Source organism: Tiliqua scincoides, chromosome 6, assembly GCF_035046505.1.
Source record: "Tiliqua scincoides isolate rTilSci1 chromosome 6, rTilSci1.hap2, whole genome shotgun sequence".
Taxonomy (NCBI): Eukaryota; Metazoa; Chordata; class Lepidosauria; order Squamata; family Scincidae; genus Tiliqua; species Tiliqua scincoides.
The window spans coordinates 550,676-566,239 of NC_089826.1; the positions used below are offsets into that span (position 1 = coordinate 550,676).

A 15,564-nucleotide genomic window follows, 5' to 3' on the forward strand; every position below is an offset into this window, starting at 1 on the left:
CAGACCTGGATAGGGAGGGTATTTAAAAGGTGGTGGAAAGAACTTAGAGAGGGGCCCAACCAAGTTTATTGGGGCATGAAATTCCGCAAAGTGGGTCCCACAACAAAGATGACAAGCTCTCCCTTGCTGCTGCCAGACAAGTCTCTGATGGAGGCGGGGCACACAAGAAGGCCTCCTCTGGGACCCGCCAGGGGTGGTCCTCCAGATCCTTTGGTTCTGAGCTGTCCAGGGCTTGAAATTGCACTCCAGAAGGCAGCAGCAGCCAGTGCTGTTGGTGTAGCAGGACATCCCTGAGGGGAACACCTGGCAGGAGTCAAAACACAAGCATCAGCCCTGGCTGAAGTTCTGGTGGAGTTCAAGAATAGTCCCAACTGGAGTGTGTTTCAGGAATCCAGCCTTTAGGAAACAAGTACAGGTGTTGCCATGCCCGGTCTGACTCAAAAAAGGATGTCATTTGTTTGCCAGCCAGAGTTGGGCAAAAAGCCATGCTGGCCACAGCAGCCAAGCAGAGTCAGTTCCAGGAGCACCAAGTTTCAAGGGGGGCACCACCCCATCCAAAACAGGCAGATGGTCTAGAACCCAAAGGACCCCTGTCCCATCCAGGTTTCATTGCAGCTTGTTGGCCCTTGTGCAATTCATTGTCTACCCCAAAAGGCAGGTTGGAACTGGCGCCACATCCCTAGTGCCTGAAGAGGGAGGTGTGGGGCAGAGGATCATCTGCACATGAACAATATTCAGCTCCAATGACCCCTCCTGGTGGCTTCATACATATGTTAGTGGGGTGGGGAGAGGGAAGTGGCACTGCCTTGAATGAAACCAGCCTCTGTTTGAGGATATTGTGGGGGCCCCTTGCCTGGAGGAGCAGACCCCCCCCCCGGCCCTTTCTCCTCTTCCTTTACCTGGGCAGACAGGTTTGAGTCCATAAATTGGCTAATCCAGACATGAACAAGGACAGAGACTGCTCTCAGGACTTGGCCCAGTGTATTTGGACTGCTTAAGTAACACAGAAGCTTTTTGGAGGAGCCAGTTCTTCCTCACATTTGCTCAAAAAGGGGAGGCGGGAGACTGGCCATTAATTATCCCGCCTGCTGGGATCTGTGGAAGTCTCCTTCAGGAGAGGGTGCTCGGCTGCCAGCATGCGGCAAAGGGATACTGTGCTCTCCCTGAGCAGTGTGGTGCTGATCTCCTCCCCGCAGGTAGGACTTTCCCCAGGCAGCTTGACCCAGCCCTGTGCACATGTTCCTGGAAGCAAATCCCACTGAACCCAAGCAGATGCTGTGCTGGGGCTGGTCACTGGGGTCAGCCATGTGTGATCAGTCATGGGGGGTTTCATGGTACACCAGCAGTCCTGGGAGAACCTCCCACCCAGTCCATACATTTAAAACTTGGCAACTAGATGGTGGAATCGCATTCCAGTAGATCTCTGCGCCTTTCCCCACCCCCATATCAACCCACCCTGCCAGATCTAGCCTGCCGCAGTGCCAAGGACTCTGGGGAGACTCATCCCTCCCACTTTGTCCAATGTCTCCATAACACAGGTGGAAAGGTGATTTTCTTCCACAGAACTGCAGTCAGCACAGAATTTTAAGACCCGGGGAAGTGGCGCCAGGCCGCTCTGAACCACTTTCGATGGTCACAGGACTTGGGGGTGGGAGCATCTTGGCCGCCTTGCCTTGGAAGTGCCAGCCCTGTGCCCCCCCAGCAGGTCCCCCCCCAGCAGGTCCCCCCCCGAAAGGTGTTGGTCTCTGCAGACGTTGGGGAGTTAGGAGAGTCACCTCTTCTCTTGTCCTAGAAGTGGCCAGGGCTGGAAGCGAGTGGAAGTCTGCTCCAAGGGGCACTTCCTGACCCAGCCCTGGTGGCAGAACATGCAAGAGTCAGCATCTCTGCTGCATAACTCTCACCAGCTGAGTGCTGGGGCCAGTGGTGCAGCTCTTCCTGTGGCGTTTCCCCCAGTGGCCTCATGGGCCTTGTTCCCTGTCCAGGGCGAAGAGCTGAGTGAGGCGAATGTGCGCCTGAGCCTTCTGGAGCGGAAGCTGGACAGTTCCTCCAAGGATGCTGACGACCGAGTGGAGAAGATCCAAAACAGACTGGAGGAGACCCAGGCGCTGCTGAAGAAGAAGGAAAAGTGAGGAGGGAGGCAGGCAGACGGGCACGTCTGGGCGAGTGTGGGGACTGCATGGCCGGGCTGCACTCAAGGAGTTGCCTTTTATCTGTCACCTGCCTTGCTGTGCACATGGGCTGTTTCACTGGGAGAGAGCCCTCTGGGCTCCATAGGAGGAGGCTTTACAGGCAGCCTTGCACTAGTCCCTCCCTTCACCGGCCTCCTTGGCCCAAGTGGTTGACCAAATGGTCAAAGGGTTGGCCCGTCTGATTGTGTCATGATGCCATCCAGTGCAGGTGTGACCTGGTGATGAGAGTGGGCTGTTTTGGCCATTGGAAGCTGCAGGGGGTGGGGTGGGTTCTTGCCTCACAGGAAAGGACAGAAGATGTCGCTCTGTAGGAAGGAGTGAGCTTGGCTTGCAGGAGGTTCCAGGCACTGCCTCCAGGCCCCTTTCTCTCCTGGAGGAGGTGGCTGTCGTCCCCCCTCCCCCCCCCCCCCCGCAGGGTGCTCCCTGCAGTGGAGCAGAGCTGTGCAAATGGAGACCGTTCTCAGTGCCTCGGGAAAGCTTCAGGTCTTGCTTCAGGGAACAGGGTACCCTGAGGCCCTTCCATTGGGAAGGCCTGTTGGGTCTTCCTTCTGCTTGCCTTCAACTCCCCTGCCCTGGAGGGTCTCAGCCTGTCTGTGAAAAGGTGCTGAGAGGGCTGGTCCTAGGCAGCTGCCTGCATGCTGCCTCTGAAGGTACTAGGAAGGTGCTGCTGCTCAGGGCAGCTGGTTCTGGGTGCAGGAGGGAGGCTGGGGGTGGGGGCTTTCCTAGTAAGCACGACCTCACAGGGCCTTCCCATCCTGACCAGTGCCAGGCTGCAGTTCAGCTTCTTGTGGGAGTTTGTGACCCTGCCCTGCCCTGCCCAGTGGCAGGCAGGCAGGCAGGCATAAATATGCCAGGAGGGGAAGAAGGGCAGGCCTGGCTCCACAGCCTCCGCCCCTGTTCTGAGCCCCAGCCTGGTCTCCAGAGGCTGCCACTGGCCATGTGCTTACTCTCCAATCTGCAGGGAATTTGAGGAGACAATGGACGCCCTCCAGGCAGACATTGACCAGCTGGAGTCAGAGAAGCTGGAGCTGAAGCAGCGCCTCAACAACCAGTCCAAGCGCACCGTGGAAGGCCTGCGTGGAGCCCCCGCCCTGGGCATTGCCTCTGTCATCTCAGGCATCACAGGAGGTGGGTGGGGAAGGATGTGGCAGGGTCCAGGCTCCCTGGAGCTGGAATAGGAGCTGGGCAGAGCTGGATCGGGGAGGGCTGGGGCCAGAGCTCTGGGACCGCTCCTAGGTTCCACAGCACCAGGACTGGGGCTGCTTGCTAGACTCCCTGTGACCTGGGGGATCAGCTTGCCTGCCTTGGTATGCTTGCCCTGTGCAAGCTTGCTGATGTGGGTGGCTGCTGGGCAGGTATTTGGCTTAAGCTGCAGCTGGGTCGAGGCTGTTGGGGGAGACGGGGAACTAATCTGGGAGACCCAACACCTTGAGAAGGAAGCGATGGCGAGGTGATGTGGGTGGCTTTCGAGTTCTGGTCGCTGGCCCTCGGAGCCTCACCTGTGGGATGGGGTCCGGCCTCTCCTTGCCCTTCTCCTTGTGTCTTAACCTGGTGATGCAGCACAGCCTGTGGGGGGGGGGAGAAGAGAAGAGCGGGCATGAGCAGAAAGCAAGGACTCCAGGCCTTGCTGCCATGCTGCCTGCGGGCCACGTGCAAACACAAGCAAGTGGGGCCTCGGCCTCCAGCCTCCCTTCTCCAAAGCACCTTTTGACTGTGACTCACTCTGGACTGTAGTGAAAGCAGTATTTAATTAACTAATTAATTAATAGATTTACACTCCACTTTCTTATCCCAAGGGAAATGCCCTAGGCCAGTGTTTCTCAAACTGTGGGTTGGGACCCTCTAGGTGGGTCGCGAGCCAATTTCAGGTGGGTCCCCATTCATGTCAGTATTTTATTTTTGATATATTAGACTTGATGCTACCATGGTATATGACTGCATTTGGGAAAATGTTACGGACTTTTAACAAGCTACTATGTACATTCTTTTAACAATGATAGTAAATGGTATTTATTCCTGGGTAAGTTTGGGTAGGATTGCAGCCTAGGATTATAAAAAATTTTCCCTGCTTGATGATGTCACTTCCGGTCATGACATCACTTCTGGTGGGTCCTGACAGATTCTCATTCTATAAAGTGAGTCCCGCTACTAAATGTGTGAGAACCACTGCCCTAGGCCTTAAACAGCCAGCTCCTTCTCCCCTGCTTCTCCTTGCCATTCTGGTGCTGCCCATCAGTGAGTCTGAGCCAACCTGCAACTTGTGTGGTTCTTTTCCAGAAAAGGGGTGTGTGTGTTTTTTCTAAGGGCCTGTGGCTGTCCTTGCCAGAGGAAGTGGGCAGGTGTGGTGTTATTGGGGGGGGGGGTTGCACAGGACCTTGGGGGCAACCTGTGCTTTGTAGCCTGCCTGCTCCTGAGCCTGTCTCCTGACTCTGTTCCTTCTGATCCCTTCCATGCTTCCCTTGCAGAGGAACAGCAGCGAGGTACAGTGGATGCCCCGGCTGGAGCCCTGCATGACCCAAAGGCTGGGTGGTGGCAGCCATGAGACAGCCTTTGGGGTCAGAGGTTGCCTTGGGTGACTGTTGGGCTGCAGGGCCAAGCCAGAGGTCTTGGAGCCCCATTTTGTCTCGGTCATGGGGAATGCAGCATTGGTGGGTGGGTTGTAACCCTTCTGCAGCCCACCTGCAAATGTAACCAGCACCACCCCATCAGACTCTAAATCTGGAGAGCAGCCTGCCTGGAGAGCCTTTTAAAAGGAGAGTTAATGAGGGGGCTTGGTTACCCCTCCCTTCTGCCCTTCAGAGTTGGGTATCTGAAGAGTCTGAACATGAGGGCAGCCCACGCTGGGGAACCTTGGCACAGACTGCAGTGGGTTGGTCCTGAACAGAGACTGCAACACTGTAAAGGTGTTTGTCTTGCTCCCGCTTCCTCTGCAGGCCCCAGTTCCCCCTTGGTGCAGCTCTTGTCCCTGCTGCTCCTGCCTTCTCCAGCTGATGGTGACCTAGGCCCACATGCTCCTGGGGAGACAGTCTGGCAGTGTGCACGCTGGGGGCTTCTGGTCCCTGCTGAGGGGCGCCATCCAAATGTCTTCAAGAAGCCCCTCCCGCTTCTCACAGCACTGCCTGCTTCTACTTCTGCCTCCTGTGTAGGTGTAGGTGCCGGTCAGGTGATGGGCAGTTCAGGCCCTATCCATGTGAAGGACTCCCCTCTACTCCTGCAGCAGATTGATGCGATGCAGCTGTCCATCAAGCACCTGAAGAATGAAAACAACCGGCTCAAGGTGAGACAAGCTGGCTCCAGGGCAAAAGAGCCTGGCTCCAGGGGTTTGCCCTCAGTGGGATCATTTTGGGGCTGTGGGCAAGAGAAAAATGGTCACCAGGGCTGGTTTATTTAACCGCTTGAGCAGTAACAAGCAAACAAGGCAGGGTATCGGATCCAGACTTCAAAACAGGTGTCCCCCCCCATGTCCACAGGTCCTCTGTTGACGGTCCTCAAATCCTCTCTCCCTCGCAAGCCTCACACTCACGACTTGCCTGTCTGTTTGCTAATGCTTTGCAAAAGGGAGCTTTTTCCCCTTTTGCTTTGGAGCACTTCAGAAAAGGAAGTAAAAGACAAGAACCGAGATTTGTAGCACAGCAGGAACAGCGAAGGAGGCGACAGTGAGAATGCTGACAGGAACCAGAGTCTAGCATTCTGGCAGTGTGCCTGCACCCTCTGCTTCTTGTCAGGGTTCTGCAGCAGTTATGAGTCCTGAGCAGCTGGTGTCGACAGTGTGGGGTACTGCATTGTAGCCAGAGTGGCCCAGTCCGGTGGGCAAAATGGCCAGCTGAGCCCTGCTCTTGCTTCCCTCCCCAGGGAGCTCAGATGCGGAGGGAGTTGGCCTCACTGCCCTTGCTGCGGGTTCCCAAGCTATCACTGCCCAAGGACAGGCAAGAGGAGGAGGGGGTCTCTGGCTCCCTGTACCGCAGGACAAGCCATTTGCTGGAGACCCTCTACCAGATGAGTGCCAGCACGAAGGTGGTGGACATCACGCGGCAGAGAACAGGTGTGTTTGGTGTGAAGCTGGGGGGCAGAAGAGTGGTGCACTATCTCCCCCTGGCCAGAAGTGCTGTTGGGCTGGGTGGGAGGCGGTGCTGTGCCCCTTTGTCTCTTCTTACTGTGCTTCCTACCCCCCCCCCCACCAGCAACCAGTCCAGCAGCCCAGCTCCTGGAGCAGACGGCCCGCCTGAAGTCACTGAGCGAGACCATTGAGAAACTGAAGGTAATGCCTGTGGCGTCAGGTTCTGCGTAGTGGCCTTTGCAGCGAGCACTGTGGGAGGTGGTGGGAGTAGCAGCAGCAGCACCGACTTGTCTGAACCGACCCCTCTCTAGGCCCCAGCAGTTGGCTGCAGCTCCCACACTTTGGACCCAGTCCTCTCCAGCTTTCTGGCACTGATGTAGTCATGCCAGTGGGATGTGTGCTGCATCCTGGGTGTGTGTGTGTGTGTGTCATGTTTGTTCCCTTACCTTGGGGCTGCATTGGTGCTGACAAGTTGAATGGGATGGGGCCCTTTATTATTTACTGTTCTTACATATGTTCGTATGTACTCTTAACTGTAAGAAGCGTTTACGTAAGAAGCGTTTACGACCATGGTGTCGTCCTGCTTTCACCCGCCTCCGTGCTTCATTCTCCAGGCCTCCTGTCAGGCTACACTGGCCTGCCAAAGGCATCCAGCTGTTCTCTCCCCCTCCATGTGTTCTGCCAATGTGTCAGTTTTTGTTGGTTGTATTTTCTTACAGCCTGAGCTTTGGGGGGTGTCGCATTGGGTCATAGGCAGGGAGTGAGTGCAGCAGATCTGTGCTACTGAACTTTCAATGCCTTGTGCAGGAACAAGTCGGGGGGGGGGGAAGAAGGTGGGACAAACTGGAAAAGGGGTGTGGACCATGGAACTTCAGCTGGATGGCGCTGACCACCTTACCTCCCCTTCTGCAGGACGAAGTCATGAAGGAGACCCTCCTCCAGCACCCCGGAGCCAATGTCCCCACAGACTTTGGCACCTTCCCATCAGTGCCTTTCCTAAAGGTGAGGGGTTGGGCCTGGGGGGGGGGGGGGAGACGATCTTTGGCAGTTCCCATGATCGCCTCCTCATTGGGCTGAGTATTGGCATGCTGCATCCCTGATGCTTCTGCTGTTCTGTCATCTCCAGGCCAAAGAAGAGCAGAGGGAGGACACCATCTATATTGGCAAAGTTACTTTCCCCTGCCAGCCAGGCCACGGGCAGGTGCACAAGCTGGTCCTCACCCCTGAGCAGATGTACAAGCTGCACACTCGTCTCATCTCCTAATCACAGTTGTGCCGCTACTCCCCTGTGCCTCTTGGCAGCTTGCCCTGTGTGTCTAGCCCTATTTCCCCCTCCCCTGCTTCATTGCTTTCCAGGTACAGCCCGCCCTCTGTCTTCTCAAGGGAGGGACACTGTCCAGCCCTTGGTGGATCTCCTGGCAGCCAGGCTCTCCTCCCTCTTCAGGCTCCTTTTCTGCTCTTTGGGTCTGGCCCCACACTTGCCCAAGAGATGGTTCTTGCAAACATAGGATAGAGATTTTTCTTGTCACCAGTCAGCTGTGGTGGGGGGGGGGCGGCGGCGGTGGCTGAAATGTGGCCACCACCACCATCACCTGCTTCAGCACACGGCCACGGAGTGAGCAGCTGAATGATTCCGAGCTGACTTCACTGGGGCTGCCTCTTGGAACAGAGGCCTGAACGAGTCTCTGTGCCGGCTGGAGGACAGTCTGGCCTTACTGAGGCACAGGCAAAGGGGGGCCCTTCCGCACAGCACGCCTCGTTCTGCTATCCAGCAACCTGCCTCCTGAGCAAGGCCTCTCGGCCCCTTCTGCGGGGCTGCTCCTTGTGGCGTTTTTTGACGGCTGCCGGGTCTGGGGGGAATCCTGTTGCACGTGACTTAAGGTGCTTCGCAGAGAAATAAATTATCTTAACCAGAATTGGCCTCCGAGTCTCCTTTCCTTTTTTAATGTTAAGGTTCAAAACGCGGAAAGCGTTGCCTGGGGCCGGGGCCTTTCTCCCTCCACCACGCAGGCTCCGGGGTGGAGCTGTGCAGGCGCCTATGCTGCCTGCCCCTGCCGCCTGCGGGACCGCCGCTTGAGCACGGTCCAGGCAGGTCCCGTCTGGCGCAGCGGCCGAGCTGGGGGGACCGCAAGTGCCCGCGCACCGCCCCGTCAGGCCGCGCAGCGCTGGACGCGGAGTGCAGTGCGAAGAGCGGCCTGCAGAGTCTCCGCCCAAAGTTGCGGCCGAGAAAGGCAGGAGCTCTCCTGGCAGCCCCGGCCGGCCCTGGTCCCCGCCTGCCGGGAGCAGCGCTGCGCCTGCAGCCCCGTCCCCAGCAGGCTCGGGCGGGCGGGCGCCGACGGCCTGCTCGCAGCGAGATCGCGCGCTGAGCTGGCGCGGGGAGGCCCGACCCCGCTGGCGCTCGGGGCTGTTCCTGCAGGAGGACGCCGCTTGGGGGCGCCCCGCTGCTGGCGGGCCCAGGCCTGCGCGGGGAGGAGCGTGGCGCGCCCACGGCCCGGCCCGCTGCGAGGGCAGGACTAGGGAGGCGCCGCGCTGCCGAGCCACGCCCCTTCCGGCCACGCCCCTTCCGCTCCCTGCGAGCCACGCGCTTCCCGCCTCGGCGAGGGTGACTGACGGGCCTGGCGGGCGGGACTCGGCGCCGCATTGGTGGAGCGACGCGAGCGGAAGAGGCGGGGCCTCTTCGAGCCCCGTTTCCGGCCCGTCCTCGAGGCAGGAGCGCAGTGCAGCCGTCCGCCGCCATGGTGAGTGAGGCGGGAGGGCGCGGCGGGCGGGGGCCGGGCCGGGCCGGGGGGAGCTGGCGCCGCCTGACCGACTCTGCCTCCCCAGGTCCTCCTCCACGTCCTGTTCGAGCACGCGGCCGGCTACGCGCTCTTCGCCCTCCGGCAGGTGGAGGAGGTGGGCCTGCTGCTGCCGCAGGTGAGTCTCGGGCCTCCCCGTGGGCGGGCGGGCGGTCGGGGCCCTGCACCGCCCTGCACCGCCCTGCCCCGCCCTGCCCTGCACCGTCGCTTTCCCCGCAGGTGGAGGAGAGCGTGCTGAACCTGGGCAAGTTCCTGAGCGTGGTGCGCCTGCTGGCCTTCGCGCCCTTCAGGTCCGCCCAGAGCGCCCTGGACAACGCCCACGCCGTCTCCGAGGGTGAGTGGGGGCCGCAGGAGGCTGGTCTGCGGAGTCTCCTGCGCAGGACGAGGCCGGGGGAGGCTGGCCCAGGCCGCCCAGGAGTCCTCCTGGCTGAGGTGGTCTGAGCCCCCTCCGGAGCCCCTGCACTGCCCTGGCGGGCGCTGCTGCAGCCCTGCACATGCCTGCTGGCTGTGGGCAACTCCTGGTTCCGGCGGGCCGTCCCATCCCTTGATGCCGGTGGAAGGGCAGTAGCAGGATGCGGGGGCCTCGCTCTGACCCGGCAGGCCTCTTCTGTTCCAGGAGTCCTGCATGAAGACCTGCGGCTGCTGCTGGAGACGAACCTGCCGGCCAAGAAGAAGAAGGTGCTGCTGGGAGTCAGCGACGCCAAGATCGGGGCCGCCATCCAGGAGGAGTTGGGCTACCAATGCCAGACAGGGGGGGTCGTGGCCGAGGTCACCCGAGGTGAGCGGAGCTTCTGTGGCTGCAGCAGATGTGGCTGGGCGGTTGTTTCTTGCCAGGCTGCACGTGTCTCTCTGGAGGGTTCCCAGTTCAGGATCGGTCCTGAGTCACAAAGACTTGGGTGGGGCAAAGAGGCACCTTTTAAAGTTGTGCTCTCGTGCTTAGCAGGGGGAGAGTTACCTTTCCTCTTCGGCTCACTGTGGTGCTTTCTTCAGTGGCAGTGGTTAGTTGGTTTATCTGTTGTGTTGACTGATTGTAGCAGTTATTGAACTGTTTTGCTTTGTAAGGCACTTTGTGAACTATTCTTTTTAGAAAGCAGTACACAAATAATAACTTGTGTGCAGTAACAGTGCTGCGGACGCACGAGGTCCATTCTCAGAAAACCAAACACTGCCAGGAGCGCAGCTTCAGGAGGTTCCAGGAAGGGGGATGGTTTTGACTGGCCAGTCAATTCCCAGTGCAGTGGAGCAAAACAGAACTAAAGAAAACGATATTGCAGTGTTGCTGTAAGGCACTGCCAAGCTAAGATTAGTGCTTCCCCCCATGGCTACTGCCCAGGTATCCGGTTGCACTTTCCCAGTTTGATCAAAGGCTTGACAGCCCAGTCTGCTTCGAAGGCCCAGCTGGGATTGGGGCACAGCTATTCCAGAGCCAAAGTGAAGTTCAATGTGAACAGAGTGGACAACATGATCATCCAGTCCATCAGTCTGCTGGATCAGCTGGATAAGGACATCAACACTTTCTCCATGCGGGTCAGGTGAGCGAAGCTGTATGTCTAACTGGCAAAATGCTTTTCAGTGTGTTGTTTCTCCCTATGCTTACCGCAGGCAGCTCGGTCCCAACTACTGACTGCATAGAGACGGGAGGTACAGAATTGGCAGCCCTACACACACCCCAGCCAGGCTGCCTCTTGCCTCGGCTGTATTGTTAGCAAGGGCACAAATCTCTGTTGACTGGACCCTGTGGGAAGGGCTGCTGGTACCTTTTCTGCACAGGATAACTCTTTCCCTCCCTGCCTCTGATTGCTCTACTTCCTCAACAGAGAATGGTACGGCTATCACTTCCCTGAGTTGATCAAAATTGTGAGTGACAACTACACCTACTGCCGCTTGGCCAAGTTCATTGGGAACCGGAAGGAGCTGAATGAGGAGAGCCTGGAAGGGCTGGAAGAGATTGTCATGGACAGTGCCAAGGCTCAGGCAATCCTGGATGGTTCCCGCTCCTCGATGGGTCAGTGACCAGGGACGAGAGAAGGGCCACGGGGTTGTTGCATGTTCATTTAGGAGTGGTGGGACACATGCAAGTTGGGTACATCTGCAGGCTGATGCTAGTGTCAGTACAAGCCTGCAGAGGGGCTGCGTAGTGTACTCTGTGCTGTTCCTCAGTTTCACTCCTGTAAGTGGGGGTGTGGCTTTCCTTCAAATCAACGCTACAGTGTTCTTTTAAGAAGCTTCGTATCTTGAATTGTTTTTCTTGCTAATTTTGCATGGGGACAAGCAGTCCCATCGGTGGAAGGATCCGGCACAAGACCAGAGTTGGAACAGCGGTCTGGGTGCTACAGTATTCTTTTAATAAGCTTTGTACTTTGAATTCAGATGAGCTACCTTCTTGGGCTAACGAGTCCCATCTACCAGGTGGCTGTTTAGGCACCTCTTATAATAAGTACAGCCAAACTGAGGGCCTATTCTTATCCCCCAGCCCCCAAACCTCCACTGCCTTGTGGCTACATCCAGTTATGGAAAAGGCTTCAGCAGTCAACCTCGAGGCAAAATCCGGAGCTGGAGTCCCTGAGGCAGTTCATGACTGAACACAGTCACGTTCTGGCAACTCCTGCGATGCCACTGGAACCGACTGTATTGGTTTCTTCCTTTCCATTGGACCATTTCAGTGACGTGGAGAGGGGGGATTTGCTGCATGGGTAACAGCCTATCCTCCATACCTACTTTACCCAGGCTTCGCGCACTGGAGAGGACACTCTATTCTGGAACCACCATTCAGAGCGCGATACCATAGTCTTCCGAGACTGAAGGGTGCCAACATGATCTTGAGTTGTTTTTCTTGAAATTGGGCACAGCTGGCTGGGTTTGCTGCAGGGTCCAGTCTCTGCTGCTTTTTAAATTGATGACTAATATAGACTATTGGAAAGCAAGGAAGCAATATCCAAGCATCTTTCAATTGTCTCATTTCCTTTAAAAATACCCCCCCCCCATTTTGCTGTAGGGATGGACATCTCTCCCATTGACCTTATCAACATTGAAAGCTTTTCCAGCCGCGTCATCTCACTGTCCGAGTACCGTAAAGGTCTGCAGGAGTATCTCCGCTCCAAGATGAGCCAAGTGGCTCCCAGCCTCTCAGCCCTGATTGGGGAAGTGGTGAGAGAGGGAGGGGGCGAGGGTGGCAGTGCCTGGAGGTGGGTGGCACCCCTGAAGTCCATACTGGCTGCAGATATGATGTGTGCTGTGAATCTGTCAATCCACTGAGCTCTCGCTGCTGACATCTCACTGCTGATCTGTGCCAGAGAGGGAGGGAGGGAGGAGGCCGGAGCTGTGTCTGGAGTGGAGCAAAGTCTCATGCTTCCCATTTTGAGGCTCTGACGCAAGGGGGCGCTGCTTCCATTGTCACGGCCTTGGTGGTTTGTCTTGGCTGTTATTGAAGGAGCAACAGGTTAGTCTTGTGTGGCTTTTTCAAAACCACTAGATACAGTCAAAGGGAGAGGAAGTGGGGCTTATTGCTGTTGTTTTGGGGTAACAGCAGGCACAATTGTCAGTCATGGGATTCGTATGATATGAAATGGGTTGGTCTGCCCATTCTCTAACTCTCGGTTTGTCTGTGTTTGTCTGCAGGTGGGGGCCCGCCTAATCTCACATGCAGGTAGCCTGACCAATTTGGCCAAGTACCCGGCCTCCACAGTGCAGATCCTGGGCGCAGAGAAGGCTCTCTTCAGGTACAGCTGCATGGTAGTTGCAGTGATGGCAGGTTCCTGGGGTGCAGAGCATGACATACTGGCCAGGCACGTCTGGTCTTGTGTGATGGAGCAACTCTCCGGTCTCTGAGCAGATACCTGGTCAGACTTGCTTGGGTGATTGGCTCTGGCCAAGTCGCAGTGTGCCACCCTCACAAATCATCTTCCTCCTGCAGGGCCCTGAAGACTCGAGGCAACACCCCCAAATATGGCTTGATATTTCACTCCACTTTTATTGGGCGAGCAGCTGCCAAGAACAAGGGGCGCATCTCTCGCTACCTGGCTAACAAGTGCACCATTGCGTCCCGCATTGACTGCTTTTCAGGTGAGGCTTTTGGGCTAATAGGTATTTGCCAGGACTGGCTTGTGCTTTTTTCCGCTGCCAAGGAAGGTGGGACAATGGTCCTAAGCACCCAGTAACTTTGCCATGATGGTTACATTTTTCGTCAGCAGCATTTCACCCAGTGAATGGTGACATCTCAGGTCTGAGCAAAGGCAGTTTGTCATGGGGGAAGTTGCAACCCCAAACTTGATAGCAAGAACCTGATCACCGCAGTACTTGTTGCTCTGTGTTTTGCCCTTTCCCTTTCTGTAGAGATCCCAACGAGTGTCTTTGGAGACAAGTTACGAGAGCAGGTGGAAGAACGCCTGGCCTTCTATGAAACTGGGGAGCCTCCCCGCAAGAACCTTGATGTCATGAAGGAGGCTGTGGTGGAGGTGAGTGTGGAGAGGAGGATGCATGTCCCCCCCATGCTACTGGCTGTCGTTGGACATGATGAGAAGTCCTGAGCCTGACTGATTTACTGGTGGAGGCAAAAGCTGATTTAATGAGCCTGATCCAACGGGTGATCAGAGGAGGCTGATCCTGAGCAGCTAGGAGACCAGGGGGTGGTAACCACAGATTCTTGCCTGTGAACAGGCAACTGAGGTCGCTGCTGGGATTAAGAAAAAGTTGGAGAAGAAAGAGAAGAAGAGACAGAAGCGGGAGCAGAAGCGCCTGGACGCATTGGCCGTGGCAGCAGCAGAAGAGACAGAGAACTCATTGCTTGAGACCACAGCAGAGGTGAGCTTGTGAACCAGTCACACTCCACAGCGAAGCCTTGGTCTGCCCCCTCCTGCGCAGACTGGCTTCAGTTCTCTGGGGTGTCCATCTGCCGGAAGGTGCTACTCAACATGTGCTCTGCCACTGAGCTGCAACCCCATCCCTGAGGGCGAGGGGCGGGGGGGGAATGGAAAACTGCTTTGTATCTGCTGCAGTGGTGTAGCCTCCTCAATTTTTTCTCATCAGGAAAACGAGGTGGAGCCCAAGAAGAAGAAGAAGAGAAAGCACCAGGAAGCAGAGTTAGAACCAGATGAGAACGGTCTTGAGGAAGAAGAGGCCACCCCCAAGAAGAAGAAAAAGAAGAAAGTGACTGTTGAGGAAGTCCCCGAGGAGGAGGAGACAACGAGGAAGAAGAGGAAGAAAGCCAGGGTGGGACAGGATGGCGACTAGTGGGCAGAGTAGTGAGATCCCATCCGATAAGGTCGGACTGAGCAGGGTGGGGTATGGCTGTTCCTGGCTCCTGCAACACTCTTTATTTTCTGTCCAGTGTTTTCAAGGCAACTGTGAATGTAGCTTTGGGTTGGACCTTAGGAGGCCACAGGCCACCTGGGATCTGGGTGCAGGGTTTCCACCCATGCATACAAGGAAGGGCTTGTCTCTGGGAATGTAGGTGGAGGGCGCAGCCTGGCCCTTGTCACAGGACACAGCAGCTCAGTGTGGTGTGGCCTGAAGTCAAGGCAGCCGCCTTGCACAGAACAGCCAGGGCAAGAGTCTGCCGCCAGTGGAGATTGAAGCCGGCTGCTTCTGTTTTCCAGAAGCACGGGCTTTCCTGTACTTAACCAGCCGCGACCAATAAAACGTACTCTTTTTGCAGCAGCTTCTGCTTTTCAGTAAACAGAGGAGGAGAGCGTATCAGAGAACAAGGGGGACTCTTTTGATTCCCCCCCTTTTGATGTAAAGCAGCCCCACACAGCAGCTTTCAAGGATGAAAACATAACGAAAATGAGCCACCCACCAGCAGGAGCTGGGCTGCAACTCAGCGCCTGAAGTCTTTAGTGAGTCAGGACTCACTGGGTGCATCATACAGTGCCTCGCTCGGCCACCTGGGAAAGTACAGGATAAAGAGCTACTGGGCAGGGCTGGCTCCCAGTGGGAGAGCAGTTGGAGAGTTGGAAAATGGGACACTAGAAAGTAGGGAGGGCTGTGTGCTGGAAGGACCCAAGTCTGCATTCTCCTGTGCTGTTATTTTACATAGCTTGGAAGTCAGGAGTACACTGCAATGAAATCTTTGGCTGATCGTAACTTACGTTCGAAGCCTAAATTGATGACATCACTTCTGGTTTGTTCTGCCAGATTGTCATTCTAAAAAGTGGGTCCTAGTGCTAAAATGTTTGAGAACCACTGGCCTAGTGGAAAGGGCAGGGTTGTGCTATGACAGGGGCAGCCAAGGCATGCTCTTGCCCTTTGCATGGGAAGCATGTGTGCTGTCAATAAGAGGTGTGATTTGGAAGGGTAGGCAGGACCTTTTCCTACCATCAACTGAGAGGAAGGAACTCTGTCCCAAGGAAATTCTGCCTGCCTCTTGAGCAAGCACCTGGAGTATTGTATCCAGTTCTGGTCGCTGCATCTCAAAAAAGACATAATGGAAAAGGTGCAAAAGAGAGCGACTAAGATGATTACGGGGCTGGGGCACCTTCCTTATGAGGAAAGACTACAGCGTTTGGGCCTCTTCAGCCTAGAAAAG

The 15,564-nt window shown here is 56.4% G+C and overlaps 2 protein-coding genes and 3 non-coding genes across 11 annotated transcripts in view; all 5 read left to right on the forward strand.

The window, feature by feature from the left end:
* The window catches only part of DCTN1 (dynactin subunit 1), a 59,974-nt gene extending 51,812 nt beyond the window's left edge, over nucleotides 1–8,162 (forward strand). For all 7 annotated transcript variants that reach the window (XM_066632720.1, XM_066632727.1, XM_066632722.1 and 4 more), the window contains 7 exons: nucleotides 1,983–2,125; nucleotides 3,151–3,317; nucleotides 5,336–5,466; nucleotides 6,042–6,231; nucleotides 6,371–6,447; nucleotides 7,159–7,248; nucleotides 7,373–8,162. In XM_066632720.1, coding sequence (XP_066488817.1) covers nucleotides 1,983–2,125; nucleotides 3,151–3,317; nucleotides 5,336–5,466; nucleotides 6,042–6,231; nucleotides 6,371–6,447; nucleotides 7,159–7,248; nucleotides 7,373–7,510 — 936 coding nt within the window. In that variant the 3' untranslated portion in view covers nucleotides 7,511–8,162. The remainder of the gene's footprint in view (nucleotides 1–1,982; nucleotides 2,126–3,150; nucleotides 3,318–5,335; nucleotides 5,467–6,041; nucleotides 6,232–6,370; nucleotides 6,448–7,158; nucleotides 7,249–7,372) is intronic.
* A 744-nt stretch (nucleotides 8,163–8,906) lies between these two features.
* Nucleotides 8,907–14,696, forward strand: NOP56 (NOP56 ribonucleoprotein). Its single transcript, XM_066632045.1, has 12 exons — nucleotides 8,907–8,984; nucleotides 9,070–9,159; nucleotides 9,261–9,375; nucleotides 9,658–9,819; nucleotides 10,375–10,573; nucleotides 10,859–11,046; nucleotides 12,037–12,188; nucleotides 12,660–12,760; nucleotides 12,955–13,103; nucleotides 13,374–13,495; nucleotides 13,698–13,841; nucleotides 14,067–14,696. The coding sequence occupies exons 1-12, from the start codon at nucleotides 8,982–8,984 to the stop codon at nucleotides 14,268–14,270; spliced, it is 1,629 nt and encodes a 542-aa protein (XP_066488142.1). The 5' UTR covers nucleotides 8,907–8,981; the 3' UTR covers nucleotides 14,271–14,696.
* LOC136656474 (small nucleolar RNA SNORA51) lies at nucleotides 10,622–10,760 on the forward strand. The gene has a single exon (XR_010794715.1). It is a non-coding gene; the product is annotated as a small nucleolar RNA SNORA51 (small nucleolar RNA).
* On the forward strand, nucleotides 13,201–13,271 carry LOC136656472 (small nucleolar RNA SNORD56). The gene has a single exon (XR_010794713.1). It is a non-coding gene; the product is annotated as a small nucleolar RNA SNORD56 (small nucleolar RNA).
* Nucleotides 13,546–13,618, forward strand: LOC136656471 (small nucleolar RNA SNORD57). Its single transcript, XR_010794712.1, has one exon. It is a non-coding gene; the product is annotated as a small nucleolar RNA SNORD57 (small nucleolar RNA).
* Nucleotides 14,697–15,564: the final 868 nt, after the last annotated feature.

Coding starts and splice junctions, on each gene's coding strand:
- NOP56 (XM_066632045.1), top strand. Junction 9,376..9,657: donor CGCCCACGCCGTCTCCGAGG/GTGAGTGGGGGC, acceptor CTTCTGTTCCAG/GAGTCCTGCATGAAGACCTG. Junction 13,842..14,066: donor TGCTTGAGACCACAGCAGAG/GTGAGCTTGTGA, acceptor TTTTCTCATCAG/GAAAACGAGGTGGAGCCCAA.